The 23,216-nt window shown below is 46.1% G+C and overlaps 1 protein-coding gene across 1 annotated transcript; it reads left to right on the top strand.

The window, feature by feature from the left end:
• The first annotated feature begins 656 nt into the window (after positions 1 to 656).
• Positions 657 to 22,795, top strand: GAN (gigaxonin). The gene is made up of 11 exons (XM_065734234.1): positions 657 to 865; positions 11,282 to 11,396; positions 12,264 to 12,614; positions 13,450 to 13,667; positions 14,069 to 14,190; positions 14,653 to 14,765; positions 15,073 to 15,222; positions 15,493 to 15,629; positions 16,123 to 16,251; positions 21,386 to 21,495; positions 22,218 to 22,795. Exons 1-11 carry the CDS (start codon positions 663 to 665, stop codon positions 22,397 to 22,399), a joined length of 1,830 nt encoding a protein of 609 aa, XP_065590306.1. The 5' UTR covers positions 657 to 662; the 3' UTR covers positions 22,400 to 22,795.
• The last annotated feature ends 421 nt before the right edge of the window (positions 22,796 to 23,216 follow it).

The raw sequence follows: 23,216 nt of genomic DNA, 5'->3' as shown, positions 1-23,216 counted from the left end.
AACGTCCCATCACATCAGAGGTGCTGAGAACGGCCCTCTAAGTGGTACAGCAGTTTGGTGCTGTGTTGTTTTTTTATCTGCGAGTTTCATGAAATGGAACGAATAACAAAACGTAATCATTAATTTGTTCTCTGGAAGTGGATATTATCTGTCACGTCCCAATGCCCCACATACACAGGCGCTGTTTACCAGGACGAGCTAAAACCACTAACGCAGCTGTGCCTTCCTACCTCAAAGCCCAAGCAGGAGGCACAGAAACAAACCCGTGTTTGCCCTTTCAAATAACCAAGCCACTCAATGACGGCTTTCGCAATAATCCGAACCGCTGCTCTCTCGGGTGTGCAATTACCAAACAACGTGCAAAAACACACCTTCCCCAGCAGCCCAAGGGGCGGAGCACGCGGGGACGAGCAGGCGTGCTTCCCCCGGAGCCCTCCTGCATCCTGCCGCACCGACGGCACCGGAGCCCTCTGTCGTACCCAGCGCCAGAAGCGGCCTTCATCACAGCAGCGACGGAAGGCGATCCCCCCGCGCTCCGCAGCGCCGCTCCGCACCGCGCGGGGGCGCTGTCGGGGCCGCTCCCGCCCTGAGGGGCGGCGCGGGGTGATGACGTCACCGCGGTGCGAGGCACTGATTGAGGCGGCGGGGCCCGGCCGGGCAGCATGTCGGGGCCGGGCAGCGTGTCGGGACCGGGCAGCATGTCGGGACCGAGCGCCGTGTCGGATCCCCAGCACCCGGCGCGGCTGCTGCGGGCCCTCAGCTCCTTCCGAGAGGAGAGCCGCTTCTGCGACGCGCACCTGGTGCTGGAGGGCGAGGAGATCCCGGTGCAGAAGAACATCCTGGCGGCCGCCAGCCCCTACATCAGGTGCGGCGGGGCCGGGAGCGGCGCTTATGTAACGGGGGAGCGCGTGTGGGCTCCGAGCTGCCGCGGTCGGGCCCGGCGGGGTGCGGGGGTACGGCCCCATGTCCGTGCCCGCCCGCAGGGTTGGTGCGGGAGCCGGGCTGGGCGGTGGGTGGGGGGGGAGGGCTGAGTGTTTCGGCGTTTTCGAGCGTGGGAGCGTGGAGTTGGTGCTTAACTTTTTTTCTCCCCGCCCGTAGCGACGGTGCCGTGGAATTGACGGAGGTGGAAGAGCGGAGCGCTCAGAGGAGGCACTGAGTGCGTTACTTTGTCGGTGCCAGCCTTGAGAAGCAGCTGTGGGAGGCTGTGCTGAAAGGCAGAGCAAAGGGGTGAGCGGGCAGTCAGGTGCCTGAATCCTTTTTGTGGTTGTCCGTCGCTTTGTGGATGGCCCAATCCCGTATCCTCCTTCCAGGCTGGAAGGCTTGCTTTAAGTGGATGCTGTTCAACTGTAGCAGCAGTACAGCCGTGCACAAAGTGCACAGTCTTTTGTTGCAAAAGCTCTGCAGTTCAGAGATGCTGTAAACTATGCTACAGAAGGGCACCGTTTCACAGATGCTCTTCTCAGTGTATTGCATTTTGTTCTTGATCTCTGGGAGACATGGGTTGGGTGTCTGTGGGGAGTCCTGCAGTCAGACAGAGCTCCATTAGCACCAACAAAACCTGCACTCGTTGGAGTTGTGGGTATTTCTGTAGCTCGGGATTGCTCAGGTTCATGTCCATGAAAGGACTCATTAACTGTGTGTGAAAGTAGGTTACCTGCATTAATATATAAATACAACACAGTGTGGCTCACTTTGTTTGGTTTGGTTTTTTTTTGAGCTTACTCATCTTTTCTCCTTGCGTTTACATGATGCAAGAATGCATGTACTCTCTGTAGCACATTAAGAAACACGTTTGCCTTACCTTACCTATTTTGCCCATGGTGCTTGTCTCTCCTCATTACTGTGGGATCCCTTTCTTACTCCTGTTCCTCATTTTGGGTGGAATGGGTTAGGTAGGGCACTAGTACTAAAGAACTGTTTCCAGCTAAATGATGGTCTCAGTGGTTCTTTGTGGAGATAAAATGCAGCTCTAGTCGTACCTGATTTCTGCAAGTCCTGTTTATTTTGAGTGTTCTCAAAACAATTGATTTATGACTCTATATAAAGAGTTACCAGGAGATGCAAGAATTCAGTGTCATGTTATTTTAAAGCTAGCTTATTTCAAAGCGTGCCCTGCTACCAGAGTCTGAAAGTCTCCAACTGTCGATTGATTTGAGTTGCTTCTATTCCAGTACGAAGCTCCAAAAATCCAATAACTAATTTCAGAAGAACGTCTGGAAGAAAAAATGAGTGGATATGGGGAACGTAGCAGTGGAAGTATTAGCTGGGGCTGCCTTTCCTGTATCTAGCTCTGTCATTATGTGTTGTGGCTGTGGGCAAGTTCAGAGACTTGGTATGGTTTGCATGAATGCTGAATTTAGGGTGTGAGCAGGAAAATAAGTAGGCATGGATGTTCTGAGGGGGTGGTTGGGTGTGAGCAGAGTCTGCGTGCTGAAGGATTTGTGTAGCCACAGAGAGAGGAGCGGTACCTGTTTTTGAGTTTTGCATGGAAGCTGCTTGGCTGAGTGGCTATGAGTAGGAAACGTATGTTGCAGTGATGTGGTTTCCTTGTAGTTACTTGGCAGCTTGACTCTCCGTGCAGCTCAGAAATGGCAGCTGGGAAGAGGCAAAAGGACGTGAAGGCAAATCAGCAATGCATGGGAGATCTGGTGTTGCAGGTCCCATCTGTCCTTGTCCATTTGCTGGCTTCTGCTGGGGCAGGAAGAAGCCTTGGCTTCAAGGATCAGCTGTCAGCCTCTAGGGCTGTGTGGTACCTGAGGTCTTGCCCCTGCTGCTCAGTGCTGGGCTGCTCTAGAGCAGCGGGGCTGTGTGAATCCCTGCAGGATGGCTGTGTTTGTGTGGCTTTATTTCATCCCTTAGCCTGCCCCTGCAGCAAATCTTAACATTTTAAAAACCAACCAACCAGAGTCTTCCTGCATATCTCTACCATCTCGTGGTATGTTCCTGAGCCTGAGAAAAGGAGCAGTCCTAATGAAGAGTCTTCCATAGGGCAAAGCGTGGCCTGGCTCAGGTACTGCTCTGCGCCCTGGAGAAGTTTGGTTTGAGCTGGGTTGGCTCTGCTGTGACAAACCAGGCACAACTCTGTGCTTCTGTGTTTTTGTGTTATGCTTCCAGGACAGCTTTGTTTGATTTGAGAACGCAGAGTAAATTACTCTAACGTAAGGGAACTTCTGACAGAACGAACCGCTTACAGTAGTGTGGTGTGAGTTGCTTTTATTGGATAGGTTTGGTCCGAGTATTCCTGGTATCCTCAGCAGCAGTTTTCTCACCCAAGCAGGTCTGCTGCTGTCTGCCATGAGCACTTGGAGGCTGGCTGGAGCGTGCAGCTGTCAGCACCCAGCTCGCTGCCTGCTGCCCCGTGTGGCAGAGCACAGAGGGGATGCAGGAGCCCAGGTCTGTGGATAAGCTTTGTGCTGTTAGGTGGTGATTGTTCTGCTGTCTCCATTGAGAGCTGTATGTAACAGATCAGGGTTTTGTTGTTATCTTGGCATGTCTCGTCTTTAATTTTCACGCATCTTTGTGAACAGATTGTAGATGGGTGTATGTACACTGTGCTGTTCCCCAACATTTGTCTGTGTTGGTAACAGACCAGTAACCATACTTGTGTCTTTTTCCAGACACAGATAGTGTAACCAAACCACAATAAAGCTGTGATGTAAAGCTCCTGGTGTTTCACCTGTAGATTGATTTTGATCGGAAATAACACAGCAGCATTTCCACCTTCTGACCTGTGCTGGTCAGCCTTCTGATGTCCCTAAAACAAGTGGACTTTGTCAGACCCTCCTACAGCCCCCGAACCTCTGCGGGCTGCAGCAGAGCTGTGCTGTGGCACATCCTCCATCACCCACCTGTGCTGCTGCTGGTCTGTTGGGGTTACCAGGAGGTCTGTGAGCAGGCAGCCACTAAAACTTCTTCCTTTGCAGAACAGCACTAAGTGGGTGCCAGCACTTGGCAGTTCCTCCTGCTTATTTCTTCATCCTCATTCGGTTTTAACTGACGTTTATGGAGCGTTTTAACACTCTGTTCAGGACTAAGATGACTGACAGCTGAAGCTGGGTGCTACATTGGTGATGTGGACACTGTTTTCTTAAGCCATGCTTTAGCTGAGCTGCTCTGTGCTTGTTGCAGGTTGAAGGCATACGTCTGCCTGTCCCTCTCCATCAGTCTGCTCCTCAGTGCGTGCAGAATGCTGCTGTAGGAAGTGCTTCTACGAGCAGGAGTTTCAAGCCATGCCATAGCCAAGCTTTCTTAGGACAGATTTGTTTCTGTCAGTCTCCTGCAGATCTCGGGCTGCCCTGGCAGCATGAACTCTTGCAGTAAGGTAGGAGTGGATTGTGACAGGTTTTCTTCCGGACTTTTAAAGCTGTTCTGCAGATTATGCAATGCTTCTTTCCTAATGATACTAAAATGTTACCGGTGATGCTTTAGTGATACTTTGGTTGTAAAGTCTCTGCAACCTTGAGGAGCAATAAATCAAAATTGTGGCTGCATCCAGAAATTCTTTATCTGGCACAGCCCAGAAGTGTCTAAACAAGGGCTGTGCTTGGATAAGGAGTTGAGGGGCAACAATGATAAAGGTATATTAAGAACATATGGTTAAAGAAAGGATTGTGCCAGGCTTGAGCGGGGAGTTACTAATTATGTTCCTGCTCCGAGCCCTTAAAGACAGCCTGGAGGGAGGAAGCAGTTAGGCTTCTGCCCAGCTCGGCGCAGGCAAGCAGTGCTGCTGGGCTGCTGCTCCGTGTCAGGTGCAGGGGGAGCATGAAATCAAAGTGTCTTTTTTACGGAGGAGATCTTGAGTGGTCTCTCTCCATTGAAGAAGCATATGTGCTCAGATTGAGGGAAGGAGGTGTGGCAGAATGCAGCAGTTCAGGATGTCTGGGTCACATCCACTGCAGGTTGCGTGCACCTGTGTTAGCTGCTGTTTGCCAAAAGTTTAGTTGTTACCAGGGCATTTTGTTTAATTAGTAGTTCTTCTTTAACGTGTGCTGTGTGGAGCAAGGCTGTTCTGATGGTGCTCCTGTGTCTGAGGGAAAATCTGGAGCTGAGTCTGAGCTTCACTCCTTGTGTTCTGTTGGCATTGGTCTCAGCTACAAAGAGAGAAGGAACTTTTTCCTCATGTGGACTGACAGATAATTAAATGAGAAAGAACTAATGATCTTAGAGAGTTTTTTCTCTGTTCTGTGCAGACCTTTTATGCCACTTGTGTTCAAAGCTTTCCCTCTTGATCGTGCTCCAGAGTGCAGTGCCACCTGTGTGTTTCCATGCTGGAATCTCCCCTGCTCATCTCCCAGTATTTCCAAGTAAACAACAAAATTGCTGCTGTGGACAGCTCTGAAACGACCTATCAAGGAAATAGCTTTGTAGTACCATGTAGTTAGTGGCTGGCTTATGTCCTTAGGCAAGTTGCTTTTACATCTCCTGAACAACATTAAGCTGCTGACTACAAGTCTTGCTCTTCTTTGTGAATCAAGTCCTTTGAGTTGTAGTCTCCTGACTCCTTGTGCTGGTGAAGTCTATACTTCAGTTTCCTTTTTCCTCTTGGCTGTTGTTGCTTTTCATTGCAGCCTTGCAGTGTGGTTTTCCAGCTGCTGGTGTGCCTTTTAGGCTCTGGCGATGCTCTGTTCTCCAGTGCTCCACAAGGATTAAGGGTTAAAAAGGGTTGAAAAGGTTAAGGGTTAAAAAACCCACCTGAATAAATCAAGCTTTCTCAGCAGGTTCACTGGTGTTTTCCAGGTAAGATTGCATTAAGTCACAGATGAGTTTAGTTTATAAGAGATTTGTATTACACAGTGTTATATGAAAACAAAAGACATTTTTAACAAGTTTAAAAGTAGAGTTAATTTAAATGAAAGCCTTTTTTTTTTTTTCCTTCAACTAAGATACAGTTTGGTTCTTGGTTTGAAGCTGCAGAAATGCCTTCCTTTGCTCTTCCAAGGAAGCCCTGGCTCCAGGCTGCTTCCTGTTTGGTGGAAGCTCGGTTCTCGAGCTCAGCTGATGCTGAATGGAAATCTCATGAGTCATCTGTTTAGTGGGTGGACTGGAACATGCTCTGGAGTGCAGGGATGGTATAGGTGTGACACTAAAGTAGCTGAGGAAAAGCCCTGGTGGGTGCTGCCTGTTGAAGAATGGCAGTTAAGTATTTCTTCCCACCCTTTAATAAGAAACAAATGACCTATCTAAAACAACTGGCACAGAAATACTGCATTTTAAAGCTATTTCTCTTACAAGAGAGTATGTGGTAGTTGTCTTCCTCTGAGGAGGAGTGGCCAGGCCCACTCTCCTCAGCTGTATGTCCCTGTGAGGTGCTGGGGTAAGCCCTCAGTGCCTGGTGGCCAGCTGTGCTGTTTTGCTTCTGGTTGGCTTGTTTGAGGGCTAGCTCAGCTGCTTTGCTCATTTCCCAAGCTGACAGACACCCCAGCAGTAGCTGAGAAGCACCGAGTCCCTGCTCGGGGACTGCACTACTCAGGTGTGTGTTCTGTCTGCACAGGGCTAACCCGCGTGTTCGGGCAGGCTGTGCTGGCTGAGGGGAGGCTGCCAGCTGAGATTGCAGCCTCGCTCAGCATCGTCACACTGAGGGGCAAACAGGCACTTCATTGAGGGAAGCTCACCAGCCGTGTGTACAGGCCCCGTGCTGCTGTCGGAGGAATCGCTTTGTTTTGCTTCCCCTTATGGAGCAGGAGAGAAGAAAGCCTTAAGTTTTTTGCCTGATTTAATTTTTGTTTCCGTGGGAAAGTTCAGGTTATTCCTCATTGTTCCCCTTTAAAACCAAAGGAGGCAGCTTGCACGGGTCTGTATGCTGAGCTGTTGGGCAAACTGTTCTGCCTTGGGACCAGAAGTTGCAGTTACAGATGATCTTTAAAAGAAAGACACAGCAAAGGCACAGCCAAAACGCACTGAGAGCTGGCACCATTTCCAGGGTGTGGTGAAGACAGTCGGTCTTTTATGTGCACTGCTGAAGGCCAGGGTGCAACCTCCAGGAGAGCCTTCATTTGGCTGTAAAGTGCCGTGGTAGAGGAGGGCGGTGGGAGGAGTGAACTGCTGCATCATGTTGTTGTGTATGACCTAGTTAACGGTGTAATTAAGGTTCTCTGCATGCAGGAAGATCGGCCTCGATGGGAGGAACATGTTGCAGGTAGCAGGGCAGATGTGGGAGAAAGAGTTGGCCGATGTAATGGTGAAGTTGAGCAGGGGTTGGTTGCCTTTAACCCTGTAAGCTTGAAGTCTGAAAACACTTCCTGCATAAGGAAGAAACAAAATGATGTTTGCTTGACCTCATGTTTGCACTGAAACCAGAATTTGAAAGTGTTTTCCTTACTGATGAGAAGCACTGTCATACTGAACGTGGCATTTTTGGTGCCCTCTGGTGTCCCATGGTGATCTCCTCCTGGCCTGGGATGCTTCTGTGTTTTGGCTTTGGTGCATGACTTTGCCAGAAATTTTTGTTGGTGACACAGCTCCATTTGAAAATGCTTTCTTGAGAAGGTCACAGTGCTGGTGCAGATAAAGGATGTGTCAGCAGAAACGGATTTTTTTATGCCTCAATTTGGAAGGCTAGCCTTGTTGCTTCGGGTGCTTGAGATCGTGTCCGTTGGCAGAGGCTGTGCAGCATGGGCTGACCCCTGTGGTTAATCCAGAGCTGAAGCAGTACCTTGGAAAGACAGCTGCTTTCAAAGAGAAGTTTCCCTCTTTCCTCCTGGAATCTGCTCACAGCTGTGTGAGCATGGAGCCATAGAGCTGCACTGCTAGCAGTGTGTGATGTCCAAGTAGGCAAAGGTTTGGTTTTGTTTTGTTTTAACCTCTGGTCTTCTCTCATTGCAAAACACCGTAACCAAAGCAGCCATCTATATATCTATTATACAGCTATTCTCTCTACCATTTGTTCTGCTGTTGAATCTATTGCTTTTCCTAGCAGTTCACAGATAAAGCAGATCCCTGTGGAGTTATGGCAGGCTTTACTGGTGGCAGCTGAACTCTTCGCTTAGCTTTTCTATCAGTGATTATTATTATTATTGTTTTTTTTTTACTATTTACAGTTTTCAAAAGCAAGGGCAGCTGGAAAAGGGGGAGCCGAGTTGGCAGACACATGGACCCTTTCTGAATGTTGCTGTCATTTATCTTAAGTGCTTTGTCGCACTGTGGCAATCAGAGCTTGGCTGGGAGGTTCAAAGTGTGACAGTGTCGTTTTCCTCCTCAAGTTTTGTTATGTTGGGAGATCCCTCTTAATTTTACTGAGAACTGTGGCTGATTTTCTATTTACCTGTTAGTTTTTTTTTAATGATGATTTGAATCTGTGTTATGTTGTCAGATGTGAGCTGTGATTCCTGCCAATATCAGAATTTGTTTTTGAGCCCTTGCTTTCATCAGTTCACCTTGCTTGTGTTGTTGCTCACATCTCAAGAAGAGGTTTTGGAATGTTTTCCCTTACTCTGCGTTATGTGGTGACATCTGAGATGACTCGTTAGGATTGTGCTCCTTCAGTGATGTGAAGGAGCAGGTTCTAAATGTGTCTGTGATAGGCACTCAGCATTGAGCCCAGCATAGTAGCACTTGTTTGTATGCACGAAGTCAAGCTGTTCAAAACTGAATTAGGTGAGAAAATAGGGCTGAGAAGTTCCCCTGCTTTGTTTTCCCCCAGCTCTGCGAGCATCTGGGCTGTGCTCTGCCCCTGCGTGATGGGTTTTCTGCTGGGCTGCAGGGCTGTATTTCCTTCCAAATCTGGATGCTCTGCTCTTTCATCAGAGCTGAAGAAGACTGAGGTGGCTCTTTATGCAATGGTTTGGCAAATGAGAGTGCTGTTGAACTCATCAGAAATGTTGTCCTTGGAAGAAGCTCTCACATGTATGTGTTAGACGCAGCCGTAGTGCGTCGCTGTCCCTGATGGTTGGTTGCCGTTTCCAGGCTTCAGCCATGCAGATCATAGGAAGAATGAATCACAGTGGAAAAGAGTGCTGGCAGGGAAAACAAACATCCCCCTTCCTGGCGTCCTGACAGACTGGAAAGCTTTGCTCAAGTGTGGTTTGAGACTTTTCTTCTAGACTGAAATTGAGTGGAGAACCGGGGTTAAATGTTTTGTGTGCTGCTGCCCGCCCTCCCCCTGAGCTGGGAACGAACGTGGTTGGAGACCTTCTGGTTCTGAGTTGGGTGTGCTATGACCAGGGTACCCAGGCTTTGTTTTGCTGGTGAGGAGCGGGTGCAGGAGGAGGAACGTCCCCGTTCCTTCCTCTTACATTCCTGTTTCTGTCTCCTCTTTCAGCTTTCTCCAAATTGCTAGACCTAGTTTCCTCTTTTAGCCTTCTCCAGCCCTAAGCCCAGTTGTAAGCCATCCAGCTGCTGTTTGGGAGTGGTTCCTGTGTCATGGCTCAGACACCTTTGTGCCAGAATAGGTAGCTTAGTAGTTTATTAGCTAGCAAATTAAGGCTCTGGCATGGATGGATAAGTACTGCTCCTCAGATGATAGGAACAGAGCATCGGCTGAAACTGAGTGGGATGCATTTGCATACTGTGTTTGCATACAAGAGTCTGTAACTGTACAATTTCTGTGTGCTCTCAAGTTTATTTTCTCTGTTCTGAGTTTGTGTTTTGGGCAAGCACCTGTGATTGGTTTGTTTGTTTTCAGGTTAACAACTGTTGTGCCCCGAAGAAGTACACAGGAAATAGAACAGTGAGCCTGATAAGACCCCAGAGCTTTGGGCAATACCTCTGTGTTGCTAGGAGGTGTCAGTGTAAAGTCCATGCAATGAGGTGTTTTAGCTTGGGTGTGGGCTGGTGATGCCGAGATGAAAGTTGGTGATAAGCAGCACTAGTCCTTTCCCTAATCTCCCCATTAGTGCTGCTATGCAATGTGTTTATTAGGTGCTTGCACTCGGTTTAAAACCCGGCTGCCCCAGTTCGGTGCGGGCCCAGAGCTGATAGCCATAGGTGAGTGGTGCCAAACGGATCCCATGTGGCTGCTGTTCCTGGAAGGAAGCCAGACACTGCAAATGTAGATCTGTTTGGTGTTGATGGACAGAAAATGCCATTTCATCCCAGGAAGTAAGATACAGCTTTCATTATCAGACGAGAAACCCTGAGCTCAGGAGTAACCAACAGACATAAGGTTGAGGTAATTTGGATAGACTTGAAAATCTGTGAGCAGAAACCTAACCCTAGCACTGGAAGTGGATGTTTGTGCATGTGCACATGTCCTTTCCTTCATTTGGAGCTTATAAGCATGGGAGATGCCTGCTCCCCATGGGCAGGATGGCGCAGGCTGGGATAGAAGTTGTATGGCATTGTTTGAGCCATTTGCTATGGAAGCTTTTAGCTGTCAGATCGCAGATCAGTGTCTGTTCTTTCAGCATTATCAGGACTCACGTGGGCCGTTTAGAGAAGGTGTTTGGTTTTCCTCATCTCATTCCAAGAGTTAGGAAACAAGCAATTTGCTAATCCAAATTGTGTTGTTGTCCTGTTACTTGTGCGAGGTGCTGCACCAACACAGAACGAAGCAGCTTAGTGTCAGTGCTGCTGCAGTGATGGGTGTGAATCGGAGCAGCTGTTTCTGACAGAGTTCTGCTCACAGCTTAGAAGAGCTGTGTGAAGGCAAGACAGCAGATGTGGTTAACTGGAGGGCTGAAATTGCTGTCCTTATTTGCACTTCAGAATAACTCTTTGTAGAGTTGCATTTTATTTGATGTGAGTTGTATCTTGTGAGAAGCTGATTTATTGTGAGTATAAGTGAAGCAGAATCTGGCCCTTAGCTAGGTGGTATTTATTTAGCATGAGTGTGGCTAACAGGAGACAGTGACAATTTAAGGTATTCAGGTGACATTGGGCTGATAACATCATAGACCAGACAAAATGGTCATGTTGTGCTGCCAGGGTATGTTCTGGTCACATGTGCTCATTCCAGTGTGTTTTTTGGGGTAAGTGATTGGGGATGTTTGGTACTTTGTTTTACCTTTACCAAAGGGAATGGTTTCATCTGTCAGCAGAACTGCCCTTCTGTTTGAAGCTTTGGGTGATGTTTATGAGTGCGAATTGAGCCAGGAGGAAATTGCTTTGGCTCTCTGATGCCATAAGTAGTTTCCAAGGCTATCCTGCTTGTTCCATCTGCACATGTGAACTGAAGAATATGCATATATTCTCTTCTTTCCAGTCTTCAGATTATATTGTAAGGTTTTACCATTTCTGTTTGAGCGAATCTCCAGCTTGCCTGCTGTCACTTCTCTTTAGGAAGAAATGCTGTACCCAGCTTGTGATTGCTTCTTATTTATTGATTCATCTTTCCTTCTTCTCTTAGAACGAAGTTGAATTATAATCCTCCAAAAGATGATGGCTCAACGTACAAGATTGAACTTGAAGGGATATCTGTTGATATCATGAAAGAGATACTAGATTACATCTTCAGTGGGCAGGTATGGTATTAAAAAGAACTAGAAGGAAATTGAATGATTAAAACCCGAGTTATTTTGTCAAACATTACTGTACTGAAAGATAAATCCATCAGGAATCACACTTTAGAGATTAATGGTGAAGCAACTGTGGAGTGGTACATCTCACGTGGGCTCTGCCTGTGGGCTAGAGGCAGCAGGCCCTGCAAGGAGTTCCCTCTTGTCACACTGTGGAGGAGGACTCTGAAAAATTCCATTTTAAATACTTGTATTAAGCTGTTCACTATCCCCAGTAACCTGCTTTAAAACAGGAATGCTTTCACTACCAGAAAAGAAAACTGATTGACAGCAGTGGAGGCCGAGGCCCCTCGGTGACCTCATGTATTGAAGCACTGCAGGCATTTCATGTCCAGGTCTCTGGTCTCCTGCTGGCTGCGTGCCCCCTCCCGTCCTTATTCCAGTGGCCTTAGCAGGGATCGATGTGTGCAGTTCATTCAGAACTAGACTGGGACTGCTGAACTACTTAAGCTTTTGGCAAGAGCCAAGAAGCAGATATGTGCTGAGATTCTTTTTTGGATGTGCTTTTTTTTTAAAAATTATTTTTTAAGTTTATTAATTTATTGCAGAGAAATTAATTGTAGGCTCTCGGATGAGAGAAGCAATGTCATGGTTCCCTGAGGTGCAAAATCCCACTTTGATACCTTCTGTCAAGCTAGTCCCTTCCACTCCTTTGTTAATTTATTAGTGTGAAGCAATCGTATTGATTTCTCACAATTTTTGCAATGCTGTTAATATTCCATTTCCCCGCCATGAGAATGACTGTAGTGCATTTGGACATGTCATGAAGCAAATGGGTGATAGTAGCGATAACTTCTAAATTAATTCTTGCAGATCAGGCTAAATGAAGAAACTATCCAAGATGTGGTACAGGCAGCTGATCTCCTGCTGCTTACAGACTTAAAAACTCTCTGCTGTGAGTTTTTAGAAGGTTGCATAGCTGCTGAGAACTGTATTGGTATTCGGGACTTTGCACTGCACTATTGTTTGCATCATGTTCACTACCTTGCCTCAGAGTATCTGGAAACTCATTTTCGAGATGTCAGCAGCACAGAGGAATTCTTGGAACTGACTCCTCAAAAACTGAAAGAAGTGCTGTCGATGGAAAAGCTCAATGTTGGAAATGAAAGATACGTCTTTGAAGCAGTGATTAGGTGGATTTCTCATGATTCAGAATCGAGAAAGGTCAGGATCCTAAAAGGTTTATTTTTTGAATGTGGCTTAAATCAGTATGCTTATTCTAACTGGTGGGAGCTTCAAATAGAATCGTGGAATCGCTGAGGCTGGAAAAATCTCATGCAGTGCTTGAGTTCAGCCATCACGTAACACAACCAACTCCTGCTTGAACCATGTCCCCAGCTTGATGTCCACATGACTCTGAAATACCTCCAGGGGTGGGGATGCCACCTTCTCCTGGGGCAGCCTGCTGCAATGCCTAACCACTCCCTTCATAAGGAATTCCTCCTAACACCCAATCTAAACCTCTCTTTGCACAACCTCAGGCGGTGTCCTGTCGCTCGGCTCCTCCTTGCTGCAGCCTCCTTTTGGGTAGTTGTAGAGCAACGAGCTCTCCCCTCAGCCTCCTTCAGACTAAACAATCCCTGCTCCCTCAGCTGCTCCTTTTATATCCTGTTTTCTAGAAACGTTATTTTCAGGGCTAATCTGATTTTTGTAGAGTTGAATTTTGCCAGAAATGCAAACCGTGTGATTGCTGTAAAAAAGTGAAAGAAAGCTGTGTTGATACGTTATTTCCTGACTTTATTATTTAATAGGCATTAGAAGAAGAAGAAAAAAGGAAACCCTTTGACACTTAATGATCTAATCCTATCCTCAGAGAGAGAAAGCAAGTAGCACATTTGTAGTGAAACTTCAGAGAATTTGTACCGACCCTGCAGTAGATTTTGTTACCACTTCCAAATATCAAAAACGCTCTCTGAAGTTTTTTGGTAATCTGTATGAGTGAACGTCTTGGTATCGTTCCACAGAGCCTGGGGGATGTTGAGTTGGTCTCTTTCTCTAGGTTCACATGAAGGATGTCATGTCAGCAGTGTGGGTTTCAGGCTTAGACGCGGCGTATTTACGTGAGCAGATGATGAGCGAGCCGCTGGTACGGGAGATCGTTAAGGAGTGCAACAACATCCCACTCACACCCCCCCAGCAGGGAGAGGCCATGCTGGCCTCCTTCAAACCCCGCGGCTACTCGGAGTGCATCGTGACTGTTGGTGGGGAAGAAAGAGTGTAAGTACTGAGTGGTGGTAGACTGCAGCAAGGTTTTGTCTGGTTTAAGTACTTACAGCACTCCGAAAGGTGGCTCTTCGTTGCAGACATTCCAGTAACGTTTTGCTCAGCAGTTTGTAGATCACTTTGCTGAGAGGTTACTGATAATCTCAGTTATCGGTTCTTTTGTTCTTATTTCTTAATAAGACTGGGGAATGCAATATGAATGAGGTGTGCCTGCTTTTTATGTCTCAAGTGTGTAGAAAACTCAACTTACATTTGGTTTGGAGGTTTTCTCCTTATCAGGGAAATGGTGCACGTTATAAATGTACACTGTCGTGAACAACATAGCTTTAGATACAAGTAGTTAATGGTGAACTTGTAAAACTTTTGGCTTTGTTTGTTCCCCCCCTTGTGTTCAGATCCCGGAAACCAACCTCAGTGATGCGCTGTATGTGTCCTCTTTATGATCCCAATAGACAGCTCTGGATTGAACTTGCTCCTATGAGTATTCCAAGGATCAATCATGGAGTATTGTCAGCAGGTAAAGGGGAACTTTGTTTTTGCAAAGGCAATATTATGGAAACTTACCAGTGCCTCAAAACACGAGATAGTTTAGATTTTTTTTCTTTAAGATTACATTGCACTGGACTTATTTCATGCTTTGTCTGCCCAAAAATCACTTGATTCTGTGAAAATCCCTGTCATGTGAGTGTATTACAGTCACTCTTCCCACAGTACCTGTGGGAGTCTGCTCACCTCTTTCTCCAGGAGTGTTTAAGCAAATCCTAGCTGCTTCAACACTGACTATGTTGAAGAGTATCAGCAGTGATAGGCTTCAGTATGGGTATCAACATGTGCTTTACTTCTTCCAGTCCTGAGTGTGACCTGTGACTGCTCTGAAGCTCTTAGCAGAGTGCAGGATGCAGCTCGCCAGTCTTGTTGCCTTGCTCAGCGTACATGTATGAGTCCTGTTTTTAAGACCACGTTGCATTTTGTTTTACAGAAGGATTTTTGTTTGTGCTTGGTGGTCAGGATGAAAACAAGGGAACACTGAGCTCTGGAGAGAAATACGACCCAGACACCAATTCCTGGAGTTCCTTGCCACCGATGAATGAGGCAAGATCATTGTTTAACTGTTGGAGTTGATGTTTTGTTTTTTACTTCTGTGAAACGTTCAGTTGCTTCTGCCAAATTTTGTTCCGAATCTCCATTTATTTGCATCGTGTGCATTCAGAGTCATGTTAGGGTTTGCTTTCTGCTCGTGCCCTGTTACTGTCACCTGGTAATGACTGCAGGCTGGCAAACATGAACTGTAGTAATTGATACCAGAATCGCTTTGCTGACAGACTCAAGAAAAGATTGCACTGACAGTTCACAGTTAGCAGTTGTGTTTTACAGTGTTAACCTCACTGGTGTTCCTTAGGCACGACATAATTTTGGTGTGGTAGAGATTGATGGAATTCTGTACATCCTGGGAGGTGAGGATGGTGAAAGGGAACTCATCTCTATGGAGAGTTACGATATTTATAACCGCACCTGGACCAAGCAGCCCGACTTGACCATGGTTAGAAAGGTGAGAACTGCGTTGTGTATTTCTACCTTGCTTGCTGTTAAGCAGTTGCAACCAACCTATGTATCTTAATGCTTTGCTTCATCTAGAAACTCTAACAAAGTGGTGTGGAAATAAGGGAGAGCACCTTCCTTGCTTATGTACGTTTTAGAGCCATAGCTGAAAGCTTTTGTGCGCAGCACACTTAAGTGTACGTAAATGTGTGTGTAGGTAGTTTTGAGCTCTTGATGTGTGGTTTGTGTGTGGTCTTAGGTGTACTTTTTTTTCTTCAAGATTGGCTGCTATGCAGCTATGAAGAAGAAAATCTATGCAATGGGTGGAGGCTCCTATGGAAAGCTCTTTGAGTCTGTTGAGTGTTACGACCCGAGGACCCAACAGTGGACGGCCATCTGTCCTCTGAAAGAGAGAAGGTGGGTGAAGGTGGAGCCTGGGGGGAAGGGAGTGGTTAGATTGCTGGAGTGTGTTCGGTCAGAGCCCTCCAAAGTAGTCACAGAAGCATCATTAATGTTTTTAGTTTGTTTGCTTGTACTTTTAAGTAAAGGAAGAGTTAATTAATTGATCACTGTGGCCTGTAATTGTAATGCTGAGATGTGGCTGAGTACAGAGAAGTACTCAAACAATCAAAATGTTTCTGTAGAGATGTGCTTAGCATGTTACAAGCAATGCTATCCTGAAGCAAAATTAAAAGTAGAAATCATAGTACAACTGGAACTTCAGAATTTTCTCCAGAGATAAACACATTACTGTATTGTTAAATATACACTTTTATTTTTTTATCAGTGTATATTATATCTAATGATACATGTTAAAAAATGCTCAGAAGGATGGAATGTTTTATTTCATCTTTTGATTGTGTGTGTGTTTTTCATCTTAGTTTTTTTTTCTCCTGATTTGGATTCTCAGGTTTGGGGCAGTGGCCTGTGGCGTTGCCTCTGAGCTTTATGTGTTTGGTGGGGTCAGGAGTCGTGACGACAGCCAAGCCAGCGAGATGGTGACGTGTAAATCTGAGTTTTATCATGATGAATTTAAAAGGTAACTACAGCTGTAAGCCTGGGGAACACACACAAATCAGCATCCACAGTTGTCTGGCTTTTTGAAACCACGTAGGCTTCTGTCACAGGGAAGATGCTGTGGGTGCTGTTCAGTCCACAGTTACCTCCACTCACTGTGTGACTCATTTTCTCTTGTTTGCTTTGAGTCTGCTTCTGATGACTTCATTTGTTATCTCTTGGCTCTTGTGTTAGAATACACTTCACTGCATGTGGTAACAGCTTACGTTACACTCAATTTTATGGCTGGTTACCTCATGCTCCAGGTGTAACTGACAAGCCTTTGTACCTCCACTGTTTTCTTTTTGCATTTAACTGGAAATGGGATTTCTTTGCTTTTCTGTAATCAACTGAACTGAGGTAAGAGTCTGCTGTCACATCTCTCAAAGACAGTAGACTGGTAGAGGTTACTAAATTTGTGTTACAAGATCAGGACCTTGAATGTGACCTGTATAAAAGCACTCAAAAATCATACAGTGGTGGGGAACTTAGATAATTTTCTTCCACGATGTGGAAGTAAAGAGACTTTAATCTTTGAATGGAATGGACTTTTTAGTTCTAAGTTATGTCCAAATGAGCTCTAACCAAAAGAAACTGGAGAGCAAACGTAATTCAAAGGTGGTTATGGTAAGCAGGCAGATAAGAGGAGTTATTGCTGCTGATTCTCCCTTCCTTTCAGAGTATGGGGAAACATTGAAAACAAAAGAGCTTTGGGGCAGGAGGGTTTGCAGGGGAGAGAAATTCTGGAAATAAGTGCTTTCCAACAAACTGCCTCCTATTTTTAGTTGGTAGGCAGAAATGTTTCCAGCCTGATGCAGTTCAGAAGGTGCTTGTGGCTCACAGTTCCTTACAGGTGACTGTAAACCTGTTTCACTGGTGGACACAGTCTGAGAAATCATGCAGTTTCCAGCTGATCTCACATGAGTTGGTGCCACCTGCTGTCTGCAGCACAGGTACCTGCCAGGCAGTGTTTTTAATGCCTGCATTTCTCTCTTTTTGCTTAGTGACATCCCAAGGGTGCTGCAGGATGCAAGTGAAAGTATAATACAGACCCAGGCAGTTCAGCTTTTGATCTAGCACCCCGACTGCTGTGTGAGTGCTCCAAGGGCTGTGCTGACACAGGTGAGGTAGCAGCAGTGTGACTGTCCAGCCACAGGTGGAGGTGCCTGTGGGGAGCTGCTTCGTCCTCCTGCCTTGCCAGTGCATATCCTTTAGTTTGGGAATTCAGTGTGGACTTGAGTTAGGGCTCTGGGCAGCTCACAGGTGACCAGGACAGTCACCAGCAGTTTCCTTTGCACTGAGCACTTGTCAGCTCTCTGGCTTTGGGGGAGCCCATTTTCAGCCACTGGAGCAAGAAGTGATGTTACTTGCCAGGAGAGGGTGCTGTCATCCCACGCTGTTACAGCATCAGCCGGCAGGGACTGGCAGTTATCCCCCGGTCCAGATGCAGCCCTGCTCTGCAGGGTGAGCTTCACCTGTCAGAGCAGGGCAGGGTCCGAGGAGCCTGAGGTGGCCCTGCTCAGGGATGAGAGGAGGCAGTTTCCCCTGTTCCTTAGAGCATAGTTCATGTGATACATACAGAGACTGATTTGTCATCTTAAATTAAGGTATTGCAGTTACTGCAAAATTAATTTCTTATTGAAAAGCACATTTATTTCTGCAGTAATAGTTTCTAAAACAAATAATGGTAATTGGTCTCCTTCAGACATCAGTGTTAGAGTCAGGAGGATTGAAGCAAGCACCTCTGGACTCCCAAATACTCATTCATTTTCTGGTCACAATGAACTAATGCTGGAACTGTCAAATTAAACCTGGAATACCACATTGGCTGTATGTATGTGACTGACAAAAACCTAAAAGCACTGGGTTAAAAGAGAAGGCTTATGGAAAGGAGGAATATGTTTGTAAGGCTGTTTGGTAACACTGAGCCTAAAGCACGGTGTGTAAATTCCAGCTGTGTTATCCAGAAGGGTTCTCAATCCAGAATTTGACTTCTCAATAGTTGCATATTGTTATCTCTTTCTTTCTCGTGAACCGCAGACTTTTGTAGCTGGGTTTAATTAACTTCAGAGCTCCATCATGTTTGCTTTCTTTCTGAGCGTAAAGTACTTCTGGTGCTGTGATTTCAGCCCTCAGATATTGGTTCACAGCTACAGGCAGCGATGGATACATCTCATACATCTCACAGCTCTCGTTACCTGAGAGCAGAGGATGTAGCATCATCCCAGGGGCCCTGGAGTCTGCCGAGTTCAAGTCTTGCTTACTGCCTATGAACAAGCATATGCAATTACATCAGTGATTGCATATTTGTTCTGAATTGGATTAAAGGACCGAGGCTTAACTTTATTCTGACAGTAACTTAGTCCAAAATAATTCACTGTGCGTGGTCTTTCACAACTGTAAACAACTGTAATTTTGAACTGCAATACTGACTTCTCTGAGGACTGCAAATAGGCTGAGTACCAAAAGAAACAAACACTGAGTCGTGCTACACTGCGCTACATAAACAAGTTGTGAAATAAATAAAGTGAGATGGAGTAGTAACACAAGCATGAAATGTAAACAGAGCACCGTAGTAATTTGCATTGTGTTTGAAACATCTCTGTACCTGTAATGTCTCAGTAAATGTTTTGTCAGTTTATCTTTGACTTCCCTTGAGTGAATGTGGGCAGTTAGAATGCAGTTGGAGTGCAGTTTTCTTGAGGCTGCAGATGATGCAGGTTTTAAATGCTGTGGGTTGAGCTTTGTGTATATTGTGTCCACTTTCTTAAAGTATTCCTCAAGGTAAGAATAGGTTTGTAAAGTGGGAGATGTGCAGTGTTTGTGGCAGGGCTGCTGGGGGAGCCCTGTCCCCGGCTGTAGCTGCTGGTGGGCTGTGTGTGGGGAATGGTTTTCTGAACCATTTTGTTTCCACCGGCTCCTCGTTGAAAAAACACTATCCAAGTTTGCAACTGTCTGAGGGAATAATGGTGAGGGGTGCTTGCTCTGAAGCAACAGGCAATTAAGACCTACTTAAAATGAAACATCGTGGAAATGAGAAAATAGTTTCAGTGGGACATGAAGGATGAACAAACGACTTTTGTAATGTAGCACCTGGAAGGGTCTCCCCTGCAGTGTCTGGGGATCTCATTACAAAGAAATGCAGATGGAATGAGAAACCTGACAGCACTGTCAGTCAGCCAGGTAAGAGGAACACAGAGGAGGTCTTCATTCATTTGCAGGCTTCCTTTCACAGTGGGTACGGGCTTATGGTGACGTGTATGGAATACATGGGCTCTGTTTTGTGCCTCTACATGCTTCCCGTTTGGAAGTAAGAGTTACCATCCTGCTTACTACTTCCAGTAGTACAGATGAATTTATTTGTCTGTATCACTTTAAGACAAAAAAAAACCAACACAGATTCCTTCCCTTTTTAAAACATTTCAGTGGAAGCATACTTCAGTTTGATAGTAATTGTTTCTGTCTCTCGTTAGGCGCCGTCTCCTCCGCTGCTCTCAGGTTCAGTTTGAGGAGCACCGTCCTGGAGGAGCACATGAGAGTTTCGTTCCAGAGAGTGTTCTCCCATTCCTGGTTCACAGTGTTTTTTCCACACTGTTCCAGCAGTAGGCACGGCCCATGTTGAGCTGGAGCTTCGTCAAGTGCTGATGAAGTGTGACCCCTTGCCCTTCCTGTCTTTGTTCCATCCTAGTTCTCACTGTGAAAACTGCTGCAAGCGTTCCTGAAAAGTTGTGGCTGCTCTTTTAAGAGTCGTGCTGGGAAAGGCTGAGAGTGAACTTTCAAAAGTGACTACAGATACTTTAATTTCTTTATTCTGAAGTTCAGTAGCAGTTAAATGCTTGGGTCCCACGCTTTTGTAATTTAAAGCAGAACCTTGGGTTTCTAGTAAAGCCAACCCCAGAGTTCATGTGATTTCTGAACTTGATCAATAGCAAAACTCACCCATCTAGTGCCAGGAAGGAGAATTCCTTCTGAATCATGAGTTCAGACATACAGAACTTTCAAAGGTCAGTGGTATCTGTGAGAGTACTTCTGAACTTTCCCCTCAGATTAACCAGGTGTGGCATTCACGACGACTCCATCTATTTTCAAAGGCTTATCAAACTTTCCTGTTCTCTGTACATTATGTAATAAAAGGTCCAGGAGCAGTCACCTGATGCATCATTGATCTGTACATCTTCAGGGCCTGCAGGTAGTAACTGACAACATCTGCTCAGCTGCAGTGCAGACACTTTTCACAGTCATAGAGAGGGGCTGACACATCCAGACAGGAGGGCCATTCTTACTGGGTGTGTGTGATGAGTATTTCAGTGTGGTGATGAGCATTTCACTTGGTAGGGAGGTCAGGCTGGCGTAGTGTTGAAATGTGATGTCTTTAATGCGAACACAGGAGAGCTGTGAGATTATAGGAGGAGCTAGGAAGCAATTGGAGGAGCGTGGTATGTGATGGAGAAGTTCTGTTTAAACTCCAAGGAGAGGGCGTTTTCTTCCCTGCATCCCTTACAATTCTGAGTTCCAATCTTCTGTGCCTTGTTTGAAATGAAGCACTGCTGCATTCCTCTCAGTGGGCAGGGGGGTCTTGTTGCTGATAAAGTGCAATTGGAGAAGTTGAGGAAACGTGTACAGGAAGGCATTGCTTCATAACAAGCCCTTGCTATAGCAGCACATTATTTTCCATGCTGTAGACTATTACAATTAGGATTTTAGTGTTGTTTTTTTTTTAAGAGGAAGTTGCTTGAAGTTGTAATTGTAGGGAAAACTGATTGTGTCACTGTTATAGAAGTTATAGAACAGTCTCTTGTAGGATTTCTGTCTTTTATGAGATCACTGGGTGTCTGTAGGAATTTCTTTCAGCTTGGGTTAACGGAGTGAAGCAGTTCTGGAGTTAAGTAACTTCAAATGTCTGAAGCTCACACATAGCAGCACTGCTTGGTTTTCCCAGCTAGGAGGAGCCAGGGCTGCCTTCAACAAGGCAACGTTGCCAGCAGTTCTTTAACTACAGGAGTCGCTCGAGCACTCTGCTTGTGACTCAGTGATGGCGGTTGGAAAGAGATCCTGGGTTTTTCATCATGTGCCCAATAAAAATCACATAGCGGTTCCTTGTTGCTGTTTTCTTACAGGTGGATTTATCTAAATGACCAGAACCTGTGTATCCCAACTAGTTCTTCTTTCGTCTATGGAGCTGTGCCTATTGGAGCTAGCATTTATGTGATTGGAGATCTTGATACAGGTCAGAATTAGAACTAATCACTTCTTATTTTCTTCTTGTCTGATTTTTTTAATAGATATTTAAAATAAAACCTAGAGCTTCAGTTCTCTGCCATTTTAGATCACATTACATAGTTACTGTTGTCTTCATGGAGTTAGATGTTGAGAAATTTATAGTGGTTTGTTGTTGCTGCTGGACCTCCTCAAAAAGAAATGGAGCACTGTAAACATTTGGCTGACCAGCTGCCTGAAGATTAGAAGAAATCAAGACTAAGAGATCATTAATGCATTCATTTAAATATGAGAACAGAGGTTCACGCTGGGGTTGCTCGTCCCATCCTTGCAGCAGTAAGCAGATGGTTCTGTTTTGGGCCATCATCCCGAGCTTCCCCTGCTCTTACCCCCGAATCTGAACTGTACACAGATGTACTGACAGACGCATTCCGTCCTGCTCCCTCACAGCTGCTGGCATCAGGCCCTGCTGTAAAAGCCGTGCAGGGCAGTGTGTTTTCACGTGCAAAGCAGGGCTCTCTGCAAAGTGTGGAACAGGGAACGTCCAAGCGTTGTGTGTTACAGTAGAAGAAATACCACAGTTTCCTTTTGAGAATGAATGCAGCAGCGCATCCAGCAGCCAGCCGCAGTCCCGTGTGTGCTCTCGTTCCCACGCCTGCCTTTCTGGAGGTGAGATGTGCCGCTAGGTGCAGTACGCCTCACACACTTTTCTCTCCCTCCCCGTGGGTGTAGGTACGAATTATGACTACGTCAGAGAGTTCAAGAGGAGCACGGGGACGTGGCAGCGCACGAAGCCGCTGTTCCCGTCGGACCTTCGGCGCACCGGCTGCGCGGCCTTGCGCATTGCCAACTGCAAGCTGTTCCGCCTGCAGCTGCAGCAGGGCTTGTTCCGCATCCGCGTCCCTTCCCCGTGATCCGTAGGCCGACAGTGGAGGAGACTGGAAGAGTTCTGCGCAGTCCACCATATGTAGCTCTATATAAAGGAAAAGCTGAGACATTACAGCTGAAACTTACACTGTATGCTGTGCTTTGGTATGGTAACTGTTTTTGTTTTAAATGCTTAAAAAGCTTGAGTCTCAGTTCTTGTTTCGGGAACAAATAACTTAACGTAAACATTAAAAAGAAGAGAGGGGGAAAACGAGGGGGGATTGAGGAAACACCTTCAGACGTAACCATTTGTACTTTACAGTGTGTTATTGAAGGGGATGTGCTGTGTCTGGATCTGGTGGGAATTGGTAGTCCTTTGGTGAAGCTAATTGGAAAGCGAGAAGGGTTTAAGGTGCGTTTCCTTTGGGGGGAACTGATGAGAACAAACGTATCTCGGACCGGATAGCTGTGACATGCAGGAGCTGTACACAGACCAACCTCCCGGCTGTACTGCGAGGGCTGTTCCGCGCCGCAGGACACGTTGGTTGTTGCACCTTTCACTTCTAGTCCTTCCTCAAAAGCTAAGGTCTGTGCCAAAAAAAAAAAAAAAAAAAAAAAAAAAAAAAGTGGTGGTGGTGTGTACATAATGTTTTTCATTCATTTGCAACGTTTTCATTCCTAAAAAATATTTTTAATATATTTCAAATGGACTAATCTGAAATGGATGCAGTATACTACAGAGAAGTAAACTGTGTTTTTTTACGCTGACGTTTGGACGGCCTGGTGATCTGGTGTAGGGGTGGGCAGCACGCGCTTCTGCACGCGGTTGGAGCCTCTTCCTCCAGGTGAAGGAAGTGCATTTTG

The sequence above is a fragment of the Cyrtonyx montezumae genome, unplaced genomic scaffold, assembly GCF_038088225.1.
Source record: "Cyrtonyx montezumae isolate F1298 unplaced genomic scaffold, pur_monq_1.0 scaffold_17, whole genome shotgun sequence".
Classification (NCBI taxonomy): domain Eukaryota; kingdom Metazoa; phylum Chordata; class Aves; order Galliformes; family Odontophoridae; genus Cyrtonyx; species Cyrtonyx montezumae.
Note: the sequence above shows the minus strand (reverse complement) of the source record. Positions and strands in the feature narration are given on the sequence as shown.